At 42.6% G+C, this 15,375-nt stretch overlaps 1 protein-coding gene across 2 annotated transcripts in view; it reads left to right on the forward strand.

The window, feature by feature from the left end:
- Nucleotides 1-15,375, forward strand: part of LOC306931686 (protocadherin-15-like) — a gene marked incomplete at its 3' end in the record, with an annotated part of 360,480 nt that overhangs the window by 120,664 nt on the left and 224,441 nt on the right. For both annotated transcript variants that reach the window (XM_079513231.1, XM_079513232.1), the window contains exon 4: nt 14,518-14,678. In XM_079513231.1, the coding sequence (XP_079369357.1) occupies nt 14,518-14,678 (161 nt within the window). The remainder of the gene's footprint in view (nt 1-14,517; nt 14,679-15,375) is intronic.

The raw sequence follows: 15,375 nt of genomic DNA on the forward strand, positions 1-15,375 counted from the left end.
CGCTGCTTGCCAACTGGCCGTCCAATGGGTGTTTCAGAGTCTCAAGCCCAACACACACCGTCTGTGAAGCGGGTGCGCAGCGACACGGCACAGTATTGCCGCGCGTCATAGCCGCACAGCAACACCCACAGGACGCGGCGCGGCTGGCCAGCCACGCCCACGGATTCCCGGATGGAAGCCGTGCGGCAACGCCTGGAAAATAGAACAGCGGAGCGTCAGGTTCATTGAAAATAACGGAGGCGGCTGCATTGACGCGCGGCATTCGCAGATTGTGTGTGTTGGGCTTTAGGGGGCCTTGATAGCAAAGGCTCCGGTCATCCTAGCTGGTCACCAACCTAGACTTTAGGAACAACCAGTAGAGCTAAATCACAGGACCTCAACTTATGAACTGGCACATATGGGGATTTAGTGGGATCAGCCTACAGTAGGTAGCTGGGTGCCAGAGCATGGGCTTTAACAAACAAAGTTAACAATGGAATCTTAAAAGCAATTCTGGAATTTCACAAGTCAGCCGGTGAAAAGTGGAGCTAAAACTGGGGTGTTGAAATCTCCTCGTACCACCAGTGATAATTCTGTATAGTTCATTCTGTACCGACTGAGGGTGGTGTGGTGAGATTATGCCTGGATGAAAATGGATTGTATTTTAGAGATGTTTCTCAGGGGCGGGTTGAACAAGCCCCTTCACTTGAGCCGCAAAACAAAGTTCTGAATAAAACAGGAACAGCTGTGATTTATCTGAGTTGAGTTGAGTTTAAGAAAGTTCTGGGACACGGTGTTGATTTTGTGACTATGACGAAAAATTATTGTCGACTACCTTTTTCCACCCCTTTTTTTTAATACATATTGAAGAATGTTGGAATACATTCACAAATCTTGTATGGGGGTCTCTGGAACAAAATAGTTTTGGATGGGGGGTCCGGCCAAGTCATGTCAGTTTGGAGGTCCTTGACATGAACCACAGCTCAGTCAGCAGGACAACTCATGAATGGATACAATATTTGTCTCCACCAGGCCGAAGGCATGGGGAGAGAGTATGTTTTGCACTCCGTCCGTCCGTCCGTCCGTGTGTCCGTCCGTGTGTCCGTCTGTGAACAGCTAATCGCAGCCATACTCTGCACACACACTCCCTGAATGCCAGAGCTGAACCTCTGCCCCAAATTTTTCACATTGGCCTGTTATAGTGCCACCAGGAGGCCGCTTTGTGCAAAACAAATGTTTTGACAGTACACCTACAGATTTTGTCCAAACATTACGCAAATTGTTACACAGTCTCTCTAGAGCCATTCAACAAAACCTGTCTTTCAGATTTTTCAGACTCCATCCTAATTGGCTAAGATTGGCTTCCAAAGTTCGCAGGAGTGCTCCGTTTCAAACAAAATGCTGCAAATCATGAACACATGGTGTGATTTCCGTGAAATTTCTGTGAAACATTCCCACTAGGTCGAGGAAGAAATGCCACCTCAATATTTTCAACTCAGCCTCATGGTGGCGCTATAACTGGCCGATTTGTGTTTTTACCTATAACTGCACCGATCTGTGTAAAACCATGTACTGTATGCACACTCCCTAGAGGCCAAGGAAAAACCTTTGCCTGGAATTTTTCACATCTGCTCTTTATAGCGCCACCAGGAGGCCGACATATGTAAAACACATTTTCTAATATTACTCCTTCAGATTTTATCCAAATTTCACGCAAATCGGTACACATGCTCTCCATAGTCATGTGATCATGTGATTTGTTTGATTTCTCATAATTATCCATCCTGAGTGGCTACGATTGGCTTCTAAAGTTTTCAGGAGTAGCCCGTTTTGTACCCGTTTTGTACAAATTGCCACAACTCCGCAACGCAGCGTCCGATTGCGGTGAAACTGTGCATGCCTATTCCCACTACTAGGCTGAGGAAGAAATGCCACTTGACAGTTTTCAAATCAGCCTCATGGTGGCGCTACAACAGGCCAAGTCGCGTCTCACACACACACACACACACACACACACACACACACACACACACACACACACACACACACACACACAAATAAACATGTTTATATTACTCCTAAACATTTTGCCAAACATCACACACAATCCTATCCTCCTGGTGGAGACCTGTGCCCAGAAGGGCACTTTTTCTAGTTCGCATTGAATCCAAAAATATAAAATGAGCTAAATAATTATTTTGGTTTGGCGATGCATTGGATCTGGGCATACTCCGAGAAATCACATGGCATCTCCCTAACAATTGGGACTCTGAATCCCCCAGTACATAAAAGTAGATCCACAACGACAGGTGGTAGCTGGGGTGGTGGAGGGTTTCGCACATTTTAAAGCGGCAGCAGCAGCACGGACAGCACGCAGCAGCAAACGACAAGCAAGGAATGAGCAATGCAACTTCTCCATTTAAATAGGGTGGTCTATTATGAAGTGAGCATGTGATTGGTTGAAAAAGGAAGCATGGAGGCTCCATGCTTCCTTTCTCAACCAATGATGGAGCTGAGACCGACCAAATGGTTGGCCAGCGAATTGCAGCAATGATTGACTGCACTGATGATTGAGTTCCCTGACAGAACTTGTTCTGCGCACGACAATACTCAAGGAATTAACTCAATGAACTCAAGGAATCTAATTGACAATGTTGTTGAACTCTGGCCTACTTTCCTACTCAATCTCTCTCTCTCTCTCTCTTTTTTTTTTCTTTACATTTGATGTAGTGATGGTGGGGTGCTCCCGGGAGTCCCCTCACATACCTGCTGAAACATGCTTTTTTTTTTGTCTTCACTGGTATCTTCTTCAATGCAGAGGAAGCCAGGCTAGAAGAAAAAAATAATCTTGAGAACTCAGGGAGATGAAATAACTATATTTGCCCTTGGTTTCAGATTGCGGTAACGAGCTCAGAGTGGAGTGACAAGGTATGCTGCAGGGACATTGTTAAGAAAGGCTCATTGCCATCCACAAAGCAGCAGAGGCACCCGACCCCCGGTCGGTTCCGACAGCCTTGATATCTCTCTCTCTCTCTCTCTCTCTCTCTCTCTCTCTCTCTCTCTCTCTCTCTCTCTCTCTCTAGCTGTGGCTTATACAGTAGGTCTGGAAAATAATCACCCAATTCACACTGTTCCTCACAAACGGAGCAAGGGAGGGATGGAGGAATGGTGGACTGAGAAAGACAGAGCACAGCGTGGGAGAGCGGAGGCAAAGCTGTTAATTCGTAGCTGTGCAATTTGTTTGGACTTAAATACACACAGTTTTGTATGTATTTATTATTTCTACACTATATTTCTAGGAAGGAACTATTGGGGGTAAAGGCATTATTAATTAACTACTAAGCCCTATTTAAAGCACAGTGACAATAGCGGATCTACAACAAACAAACTTCCCGCCGCTATACACGAGAGTGGGAGAGGGGTCGCTTGGCAGATTTGTGGAAGATTAATTTTCAAGGCTACAAACTGATTCGGATTCTAACGTCACAGCTCTGATTGGTCACCCACAACTCTAGCTCTGGTCCATAGCCTTCTACTGCTTCTACGATTCTGCAGTATAAGGCTATGGGACTTTCAGTTTTAAATCTCAAATCGAAATCAGACCAGCCTCTCCTCTTTAGCGTATTTTAAAAGAAAGTTTTTGCTACTCACCAAAACAAAGGCGGGTTGTGTCATTAGAAAGCCTACTTTCCTTAGTGGACGCACTCTGAGCCCCCCACCACACGTATAAACGGTACTTTTTGGCCAGAAAGGGATTTTTTTTCACCGGAGGAAAAATATTCTCTATGAGGCAGTTCTCTGGGCAATATCGGTAGAGAACGCAGCGGAGTAACTAAAAGTATTTTTTTCCCGGTGGAAACAAAATCCCTTTTTGGCCAAAAAGTACCGTTTATACGTGTGGTGGGGGGCTCAGAGTGCGTCCACTAAGGAAAGTAGGCTTTCTAATGACACAACCCGCCTTTGTTTTGGTGAGTAGCAAAAACATTCTTTTAAAATACGCTAAAGAGGAGAGGCTGGTCTGATTTCGATTTGAGATTTAAAACTGAAAGTCCCATAGCCTCATACTGCAGGGCAGAATCGTAGAAGCAGTAGAAGGCTATGGACCAGAGCTACCACAACTCTGGTGTGAGCTGCGAAATGTAATTCAAACCAATCAAGCCAGACCAATCTCCCCAGCTGTGGCAGATTTGTCCTGTTATCAGGCTAGGAGAGTCGAGACAAGTGACTGCAGCATGGCCTTGCTTTTTTATATTATTATTTTTCGGTTGTTGTCAGCCGCAGCATTTCTAATAGCCTGGCATTGTGATGAGCCTTAAATCCATCTGGCCGCCTCATGAGGGTATACGCTTGCCATTTTCACGGCTCTTGAGTTAATCAGAATGCTTTCACACACAAGCAGGTTGACACCAGGGACTACACGGTAGGACTGCAGAGTCATACTCGGTGTTAAGTTATACATTTCATTGCTGTCGGGAAGAAACCTCTTACCTCCGTATTCTTTTTAACCTTTTGTGGGGTGTCCCATCTTGATCGTACTATCAAAAGTAGCAGATCTGCAAGATTGAATCACGCCACAAAGCGACATGTTTTGAGCTTGTATATCTGCTACTTTTGCCGTTTTTGTGACTCTCAATGTCATTTACACACCAGGAGCGACAAATGCAAGTTATTAACTCTTGACTGTTTGCTGTCACCGAGGTCACTGAGGGACAGCAGGCGGTCTGCTTTCTCCAGTTCCACAAGTTTCAGAAGGAATATCTTTAGTGCCTCGTTCTTGCCGGCAGCTGATGGAGCCTCCAACAGCATCATCACTTGTGCCGCCGTCGAAGCGTCTAATGCCGCCACCACATTGAGTATTTTGTGACATCCAGCGTTATTCTTCTCAGCTGGAATTGGGCTCTACTGTGTTAAACCACAGTCGTGGAATATGCTGCCAAAAGTCGGGCAGCTTGACGATTGCAGCGGAGATGTTAGCGTGTGTGTTAGCCGCGTTGTTGGCACCGGTCGGTGCGGGTGCGTTGTCTTCGTTGTCTGACATTATTGTACGTATTTGCGGGTCAATGTGGAGTAGGAAACAGCGAGACAGGAGACGTACAGTAGGTAGCTTACTTACTTCCACATAAAGCTCTAACATTACAGTGTGGTCAGCGTCATAATAACAATACACTTCACCCGGAACCGTCTAAACATTATTTAGAAATAAATAATTATGCCACTTACATAAGTGCCTAGTTATAATATTGTTCTTAAGTCTGTGTGCATGGACAGTTGGACACAAACAACAATTTAAATGAATGAGAATTTATCACACTGTTTTGGACTGAGTTCTGTATCGTGATTGGTATCCTGTCCTACCAATCGTCTAACAATGCATTTTCTGTTTAATAAAGAGATGGAGAGACATTGAGACTCTTAATGAACAACGTATTTAATTTATGTATTTGTTGTCTATTAATTCATTCTGGACGGGAACCCCTTTTGGTGTTTAAAGCATTGTCATGCTTTAGCTTTTGAAAAATAGCAGCTCTACAAGCTCGAGCTTGTAGATCTGCCTGCGTGCGTGCGTGCGTGCGTGCGTGCGTGCGTGCGTGCGTGCGTGCGTGCGTGCGTGCGTGCGTGCCTGTGTCACAGTAACCCAGTTAATATGAGAAACCATTTTGGTTCAAGAACATGGAGATGAACTTTAATGTCTTCATACTTTTCTAGTGTACTCGGGAGAAGATTAGATTATGTGGATTGTGTTTTTGGCCCCTGCGCTATGCGTGCGTGCGTGCCTCCCTGCCTGCCTGCCTCCCTGTGTCACAGTAACCCAGTTGGTAAATTACCTAATCAACCACCCAGTAGCTCTGCGTGACCCACTCCCAGTCAACCAGTAATATAGTCTCACTTACTGTACACTGAATTCACAATGGCAACTGCAATAGCACAGTCTGTAGTGTGGGGCGTTTGCACAACGAAATGAATGGTTGCGTCCGAGGTTATGAGTGACAACCTCGTAAATACATTTTTGCTCCAGTGGAGCTCCCGGTGCTCTGACTGGATCAAAGCCAGCAGTGAGCTGTTCCCCAGCAGCAGAGCTAGGGGAAGGAGAAGTACTGTAAATGCTCGTCTCTGGCAGCTTGTTTGTAAAGATTTTCTATATTTTACATAAGAAATAGGCCAAACCCCCAGGGGTCACCCTGGGGGTCATCTGGTGACGTCCCCGGCGGTGGTGTAAAGTAACTAAGTACATTTGCTCAAGTGCTGTACTTGAATAACATTTTTATGTTTTTACTTTACTTGAACATTTCCATTTTCCATAGCTTTTACTTCTACTCCACTACATCTCAGAGGCAAATTATTGGACTTTTACTCCACTACATGTATTTGAAAACTTTAGTTACTTTGTAGATTTTGATTATTATTGCAAAACATACATTACCCACTTCAGCCCTATAGTATAGACTGCATTTCGGCCATTTGAAAATAGCCGATCTACAAGAATTGTGAACATTTTATATATTTGAAAACGTGTGAAACGGGACATTCTGCATAATAACATCATTTCTACTTTGATACCAATACTTTTGTATTTTTATTCAATTAAATTTAGAATTTTGAGTAAAGAATTACTTTTTTTTTCTTTCCACCACTGCGTCCCGGGCACTTCCACAGGAATGCGTTAGTTCTCAAACCCAAGACGTAAAAAGGTGACTGGCACGCCGTCTAAAGCAGGCTTGAGCCACAAGAGGCACCGCCGTGATCCAGCGATGGAGTCGCCGTGTCGAGTGATGCGAAGTCAGCCTTAGATGACTCGGCGCCGTTCATGCTAATGACAGAATCGTATAACTCTCTCAACCCGGAAATGCTTTGGCCATGTCTCGCGACCCATTCAACGCCCCCCTCCCCACCCCCAATACAAATTGACTGCTACAATAACCTCAATAACAGAGAAAATGCATCATAAATAAATACTGAAACCAGATATAATCATTAAGGAAAGTTTATGCTTTACTATGTGTATTATGTAAGCTCTTAATTTCCATTGTCCAGCCATTCAGTTCCATTGTCCAGCCATTGGGGGTCACGAGGGGTTGTGACCCCCAGGTTGAGCACTCCTGATCTACACAATAAACACACCTTGCCGATACTGATCCCCATGTTGTAATTAGGCTAACTCTGAAGATATTGTTTACATACACATTAGTGGAGTGTGTAACACGGAATTATAACAGCCTTGTATCTGGGATGAAGGCTGAGCTGTTCTGTTGCACAGCCTGAAAATGTCCAAAACTGTTACTTTGTAAGTATCGAAAGTTGCAGATCGACGAGCTCAAAGCGCGTCGCTTCACGTCGCGTTTCAAGCTTGCGGATCTGCTACTGTTGATGCTTGTGTGTGACGTTGTGCAATAAGATCAAGCAGGGCGTTAACTCTCCAAAAACTAAACGTTACATGTTAGAATGTAACGAGATGAGAGGTTTCTGCATACCCGACAGCAACGGAATCCAAATAGTCTCCCCGAACAAACCCATGCGGTAAGGCTGGTAGAGCATATGCTGCCTCACCAGAACAAACCCATGCGGTAAGGCTGGTAGAGCATATGCTGCCTCACCAGAACAAACCCATGCGGTAAGGCTGGTAGAGCATATGCTGCCTCACCAGGGCCAGAAATAAGTTGCTTTACCGACACAGCAGTATGAAACCGAAGGTAATTACAGCATTCCAACAAAGGAACTGTGCTGTCATGCATCTGAGCCTGTAATATGACAGACGTTATTGAAACACTATGGGGTATAACGAGATCACCCACATATTAACCCCCACACATTCTATTTGACAATGCAATTACAGTAGGCGTCTGTATACTGTAGTCAATAGTGTGCTGTAGACAATGGCAATGAAGTGGGGAGAGAAGGATATACACGTGGAAACTGATTTCCGATCATTTAATTGCCTGCCAGGAGAGTCTGTTATATTTTCAACATTAGTGCAGGGGGCTCGTACTTGGAAACCTCATTATGTCCAAAAGTGTTGCTTTTCAGGATTCAAAAAAAAAATGTAAAGGCTCAAAGTGTTAAGATCTGCTACTTTTGCTGCTTTTGAATTTGAATCCTGAAAAGTAATACTTTTGGAGGTTTCCACCCGGCAGACGATATGCTAACACTATGAAGGCGATTGGTTGGACGGTTACCGAGGTACATGAAGAAAAGACGGACACACACACACACACACACACACACACACACACACACACACACACACACACACACACACACACACACACACACACACACTCACACACACGGCCTTGATGATCAGGCTTTCAACACTGGGTAGACCACACTTATGCAGGACCTAAATATCGCACGCTGCGACGCATTGTGAGCTTGTAGATCTGCTATTTTCAACATGCAACCAAGTGTAAAATGACTTATACTGGATCTCTTGTCCACTAGTCCCCTTCCTAGCCTTTTAGTCTAGTTTTTAGCTGTTGACGAAATTGTCAATGTATTTAGTCTTAGCTTTAGTCATCATAGCTTAGTTTTCATTTAGTTTTCGTCAGTGAAAAAAGGTCAACGAACATTTTTCGTCTTAGTTTTAGTCGACAACATCAACACTGGTATAGGCTATATAATGCTATATCTGTGTGACACCATAGTATGACGAGGTAGGGTACTATTAATTCAACAAGAAACACGAACGTTTAGAAGCTTAACTTGCTGCGACAATGTTTGTTCACCTCTCAGGACAACTCCTCGTATCGGTGCTGCTTGATGCTGAATGAAACAGCTGCTGCTCGTCCCTCCGCCTGTCTGACTCCAGTTTACGTTGGCAGTAAATGCGTAAACAGACAGATGTTTATTCACGTCACATTACATCTCAAGTAATTAGGCCGTCATTAAGCATTTGTAGCGGCTAAGATGGCTGTGAGATAACATGCCTGCTCGTTCTGGAGGCAGCTGTATTGTAAGCTCATGATTTTCACTGGCAAACAGGTTGCTGCAGGGGCGCTTCCATTGACAGGTGTGTGTGTGTGTGTGTGTGTGTGTGTGTGTGTGTGTGTGTGTGTGTGTGTGTGTGTGTGTGTGTGTGTGTGTGTGTGTGTGTGTGTGTGTGTGTGTGTGTGTGTGTGTGTGTGTGTGTGTGTGTGTGTGTGTGTGTGTGTGTGTGTGTGTGTGTGTGTGTGTGTGTGTGTGTGTGTGTGTGACTGGCTGTATAATGGAGCTGTCACAACGAATTCCTGAATCTGAATTAAAATGAAAAAAATAATATTTGAATGCTAAAATTGCCATTCAAAAGTAGCTTTTATCATTTATTAATTCCAGGAATAGATTAGTACTTAAGTTGGAGAACTACCAACAACAGAGCTCACAGCTGCATGTCTCATAGTCTGCAACTAGCCTATTAATACCTTTTATATTTCATATTGTGAGTTTGTAGAACTGTTCAGTGTTGCCAAGTCTAGTCATTATAAGCTACTTTGGATATATATATATATATTGTACACACACACACCGCTCAGTTCACCCAAGTACAAAATATGAGTACTTCTTCCACCACTAGATTTGGGCTTCCAGTCTGAACTGCATGGTTCCCCAAAGTTTGCTGAGAAAGATCCAGTCACCAACAGGCTCTGTTGCTATAGTCAAACAATTTGCTTTTGTTTGCTTTCATGTTGTGATGCTTATTGCATTGATGTCTATTCACTTCACTTTGAGAGGGCATTTTTGTTTCCCTGTTTGTCACTTAATTCACTTATTGGGGGGGGGGGAAATAAAGTTAAATAATGCTCATCTTGTTTGCCAGAGAGATCAGATGCAAATAAACCTGCCCTCTGTCGAACTGCTGTGCAGAACAAATTAAGTGTTTTATTGACTGATCCAGGACTTTGAAAAGTCTCTGCAATCTGCATCCATAATTATCCCGTGGCGTGTTTGTTATGTCTCTGTTGTTAACAAGTTAAAACCTGGAAAGCATCTGTGTCATTTTATACTTTGGCCATTCAAAATAGCAGATCTAAACAAGCTCATAGCGTGGCACAAAGTGACACGCTGTGACCTTATAGATTTGCTATTTTTGTAAAATTGTGACATTTTTTGACAAATCTTTGTCATGCGGGTTGCGGGTTCTTGACATGAAAAGGATGTCTGAGCACTGACAGAAACGTACGGCTTTAGAAGACATTCATAGAATAGGGTGCTCAGGTCTTAATGGGTTAATTAAGACGTTTTGGAGCCATGATGAGTCATCAACATTAAATGCTTTTGCTCTTCCCCAGCCACTACAATCTCTGCTTTAGTTTGATGCCTGTCTGAAGCCCTTTATATAGGCTACAGTGTTGAAACACAAAACAGATATGGGGCTTGAACATCTATTCTTTTTAATAGGCCCACCTTCCTTGGTGTTTTTCTTTCTTTTCTTTTTTACCAAGAGCATCGGTGGAACTCAAGTTTTATTTTTTCTTTATCACTCAACCTGGAGTCCTATCAGAAAGAATGTGCTTGCAGTCTTATCTGGTGCCATAGTCTAGGGGATGCCAACACTATAGATATTTTATTTGGGATAAAAGTAAACCCTCCCTCTGTGAAGTCTAGATGAGAGACCATCTCTTCTGTGTGGGAAATTATTTTGCCTGTGAGAAAGCCAAAGTTGTTGTTGCTGTTGTTTCAGAGCAGAATTCTGTGGTCTGAATCATTGTTTCTCAAACTTCATCTCAAGGACAGCCCCTAATGATATTTATTTGGCCGACCCCTATCAGACCCCTATCTGACAATATATTTTGTGCCAGGGACCCCCATAAGAGAAGACTTGAACAATTCAAAATTATTCAAAGGTTTCCAAACACTTGTACACAAAGTTATTGCTATTTTTTTGTTTAATATCCAACTTTGGTTAAACTTATTATGATGTCTTAACTCATTTTGCTGGGGACCCCCTGGAACCCCCTCAAGGACCCCTTTGAGAATCACTGGTCTGAATATCAACTTTTGTACTAGCTTTGAAGAATGCCGGTTCGGAGGGGGGAGTCACTTTGCATTGTGACTTTTAAGTTTGAGATAGACGGCCTGTTGTTCACAGTCACAGCACAAGCGTTTTATCCCAAAGTCATTTGACTTGTACCTTTACCATTCACGCAATCAAACGCCGAGGACAGCAGAGGTAGGCAAGGCACCAAATCCGACCAGTTAGGAGTTCAGTGTCTTGTTGAAACCACACTTTGAAACAATAAAACAGGGATCAAAGGAACTCTGAAACTTCTGTCTCGAACTCCTAAGCCTCTGCCTCCCTCCTTAATCTCCCCCCCCCCCCGCCCCCCTAATGTTAACTAACTTCCACCTAAGAAGATATAGGCCGTCACTCCACCACGTCACTGAGGCAGAAATATTTATGAAAATACTTTTTGGATTAATGGACTGGCAACAGGGGCTGACTTTTAGGCTTTTAAATTAAATTCTTAGAAGATCCATTTTTCAAAGGGAGTTTCAGTCCAAGTGAGACAGATAATTATAAGCCTCTGTGTGATGATCGTGGCGCAGATGCATCAAAACCCGAGTGCTACAAACAGGGGGTGCAAAGTCATTAATGGCATGAAAATGGAGGCGTTATGAATTATAATTATAATGCAGTCGCTTTCCATCACTCTTTTCCCTTCTAGTGTTCCTGGCTTGAGAGGCGTCAGTATGGGATGTGGGTAAAATGGACAGTTTAATGAAAGGTATAAAATGCAGGATGTTATGGGAGGTAATTAAAAATCCCATTAAGAAAGCACTAGTCTCTTAAGGTTTTACAGCTAAATGCTCTACTTACGTATATGTGGTGGATTAGTGGGGTGTGTAATAAAGTGTTTTAGTGTATATAGTGGGAGCCAGGTTACCTCTCCAACTAGAGCCCGGCTGATGGCACAATTTTGAGGCCAAGGCCGAGTCCCGACTCCTAGACTGACCGATTGATTACCAATCGTTTGACCGATAATTTGTAAAAAAGAAAAATATTTTTTTTCAACATTTTGTAATCAATTAAAAAAAACCTAAAACTATAATTTATTTAATTTAAACACTTTTCTTTTTCTCAAGCTCACAATGTGTGTGAGCTTGTAGATTAGCATATATTTTGTTTTAACTTTTGAACTTTGACCATTTTCACCAAGACTGACGTGCACAAATTATAGAGGAAAGAAATGTCGAAAGTGATACAAAATAATAATAAAAAAAGACACATTGGCTGCATAACTGTTGATGGAAAACATCAAACTGACTGAAATTGGCGAGGCCTATCGGCCATTGCAGACTTAGGTTGGGCTCTACCTCCAACATGAGCTGTCTTACCAAAGTAAAAACATAGCAACGATGCCTTCGAAATATCCTGTTTCATGTACAGATTTACATTTATTTGTAACAGAATCCTAACGAGTGATGGTGGTGAATCTAAACGCGAGGGCACATGTCGGTGTAGCCAATGCTAAATACTGTAATGACTTACCTAAAATAAGCCTTCGGGTTGTTGCGATTACACGGATTATAACGTTGGCATTAGTACCTGTAAGATCACTTTTTTTTTATCTTAATTAAAACCGGGTTCACCCGCCACTCGACGATTGTATTAATAATTAATCGTTTCTGGAACACATTTCGTTTTCTGTATGTGGATGGATGCCCATTAGTTTTTAACGAAAATCCACTCCTAAATTGGCTGCTCTGAGTCTCCGACGGCAACCCTTGGAAGGATTGAACAGTGATCCCTGGAGGGGGTGTGTAATTAAGTTTAATCTGCCTCTGACGAAAAGCTTTGGGATTTAAACCGGCAGATAGCGATGCCCCGGGGGAAGATGATTATTAATGCTAGAAGGTTAGCTTGCATAAGGCAAATCAATGTCTGAAGATCAACTGGCGTCCCTGACTGTATTCATGAGGCCTTCTAAGGATTATTTACTGTTGCTCGTTGGAGGAATACATTCTAGGAAATTTAGGGTACCCTAGTCTCTCTCTAAAACTTCCATAAAAAAAGTTATTCTCGAGGCTTTGCGGAAGATAAAGTGGTCTTAAAACATGAAAAAAAGGTTGATGTGCAATGGAAAAGGTTACATATGGTATTATGTTAAGTCTTTACTGCAAACTGTGTGGGAGTTTAATTTGACTGAAGTTTCTTCTGACCTGTGAAGCACTTTGGTGTACAGTGAGAGTTGTTTTTATTTTCTTCTAAAATATTTTTTTTCCCACGAATTTGTAACCCATTTTTCACCCCTGTGTCAATTATCTAATGTGATCCTGGGCTCTACACACCCTCCGCCAACCTAGTCCCCATATATGGGGGACATGGGGAGAGCAACAGACTTGAACTCATGCTTCCTTCATGCCTGAGTGTCCAAGTTGCTCCTTTACACCTGACAGGGGGGAGTGTCCCTGGTTGGACGTAGCGCGTGAAAGGAACACGTTATTCCAACCAGTTCCTTTCCCCTCCATCAGACCAGGATTACTGCATGTTTCTTGTGAGGGTACCTACCCTAGGGGACATGGGGAGAACATGCAAGAGAGTTGTTTTTAAATGTGCTATATGAAAACATTTGATTTGATTTGATTTGATTTGGGTGGCACACATCCAAACACGCTCACACTGTTTGTCAACCTGAAATCAAATTTCAGGTTGATAAATATCTAATTAAACTGTTCTACAGTGCATTTATTGAGTCAATTATCTCCTTCTCTATCATTTGCTGGTACGGAAACCTGAACACAAGGACAAAAACCACCTTAGAACGGCCTCAAAGATAGCCGGAGTAAATTTTAGTAGCCTGGATCATGTCTTTAAAAACCAGGTGCTTAAGAAAGCCAAGTCCATTTCTACTTGGCCTTCGCCTAAAGGTTCCAGGGGCCAAAAGTAACGGGTATAAATTCTCCTTCGTGCATGTGTCTATCCAGGCTATAAATGCCGATAGGAGGAAGAGGTAACTTTGTCGCTGTTATGAAACTCCATTGCTACACTGATACCTTGAACTGCCACCCTGTTTTTATTTGATTCATGTGTCTGCCTGTTATGCCTTGCTGTACACCAAATCGCCCTTCGGGGACAAACAAATAAATGAACCTGAACCTGAACCTACAGGTCATACTATATTTGTTAAACTAAATTTGATCCAAGATCATATTATTGAACTCATTTAGTTTCTGTCTGGCAGAAACATTATCTCATTCTGACTTTTTATGTGTTTTCGTAAATGAATGCCGTACGTGATGATCTTACTACAGCGTCAGATGAAAGTATCAAATATAGTAGATGTACAAGCTCGAAACGCGGCACTAAGCGACACGTTTTGAGGTATTCATTAACTGGCAATGTTAATGGTTATGGATACCTAATGGTCTTGGATGGATGGATGGATGGATGAATGAATGAATGAATGAATAAATATACCCAATTGAAGACTATTCTCTCGAAATGCTGTATTAGTTTGTACATTTGAGATGATTCTAACTTTTATTCCTTGTCATGCACCAGCGATGCATGGATGTGCTGCATGACAACTCCTTTTGAATCATACTATGTTGTATTTTCCTCTGCAGGTACGGTTCTGGTGGAGAACATGCAGATCAACGGCCGAGCGATCGACCCGGGGAGAACCATCTCTCTGACGTTGCTGGACAACTATGACTACTGGGTCATCATGGACGCATCGCTCCAGAGGCTCTTCCTCAACAGCACTGGACGGGTCCTGGACCGAGATGTGAGTACCTAGAGCAGGGCTTCACAAAGCGTGTGCCGTGACGAAGTCCAGGATACGTTGTTGGATGTTTTGACATTAATCCTAATGGGCACATCATTTGTAGCAATGAACCAACTGAAGGAAGTATATTATGATGAATAAGCTCATGGACGTGATTTGCTTTGATACAGTATTACAGACAGTACTGTATCATTGTCAACAATACGTCTGGAGACATTGTTGAAGAGCTTAATTTAGTGCAAATCTGTTTTATTTTTCTCTTTCTACACTAGCAGAAAATAGATCCCCGGATGCTGACTAGTCAGAAATGATCAAGTAATCTCAGTTTAAAATGTATGTGACAGCTAGCCGATAAGTCTTGTAAACCTTTGTCTACTTTCAGACAAATAACAAATGTACTGTCATTGGTTTCTATGGGGTGAAGCAGTGTGCATGCATTTCCAAGAACTTTCCAAAATCCCTTAGTCTATGTTCTTAAAATTGTTCTAAAAACTTTTTCAATCAATTGTGTCTGTCGTTATCCAGTGAGACAAAAACAAAACAATTAATAAGGAATCACAAAAGGTCAGGAGCACTGTTTGAATATGAATATGCTGGTCACCTAGAAAATAATTGCTTCAAAAACCCAATTATTTTGGCACAAGAAAGATGTAAAGTCTCAAGGCTTAACTGTTCATTAGCACAGGTCTAAACCTAT

Source organism: Electrona antarctica (assembly GCF_951216825.1).
Source record: "Electrona antarctica genome assembly, chromosome: 10".
Taxonomy (NCBI): domain Eukaryota; kingdom Metazoa; phylum Chordata; class Actinopteri; order Myctophiformes; family Myctophidae; genus Electrona; species Electrona antarctica.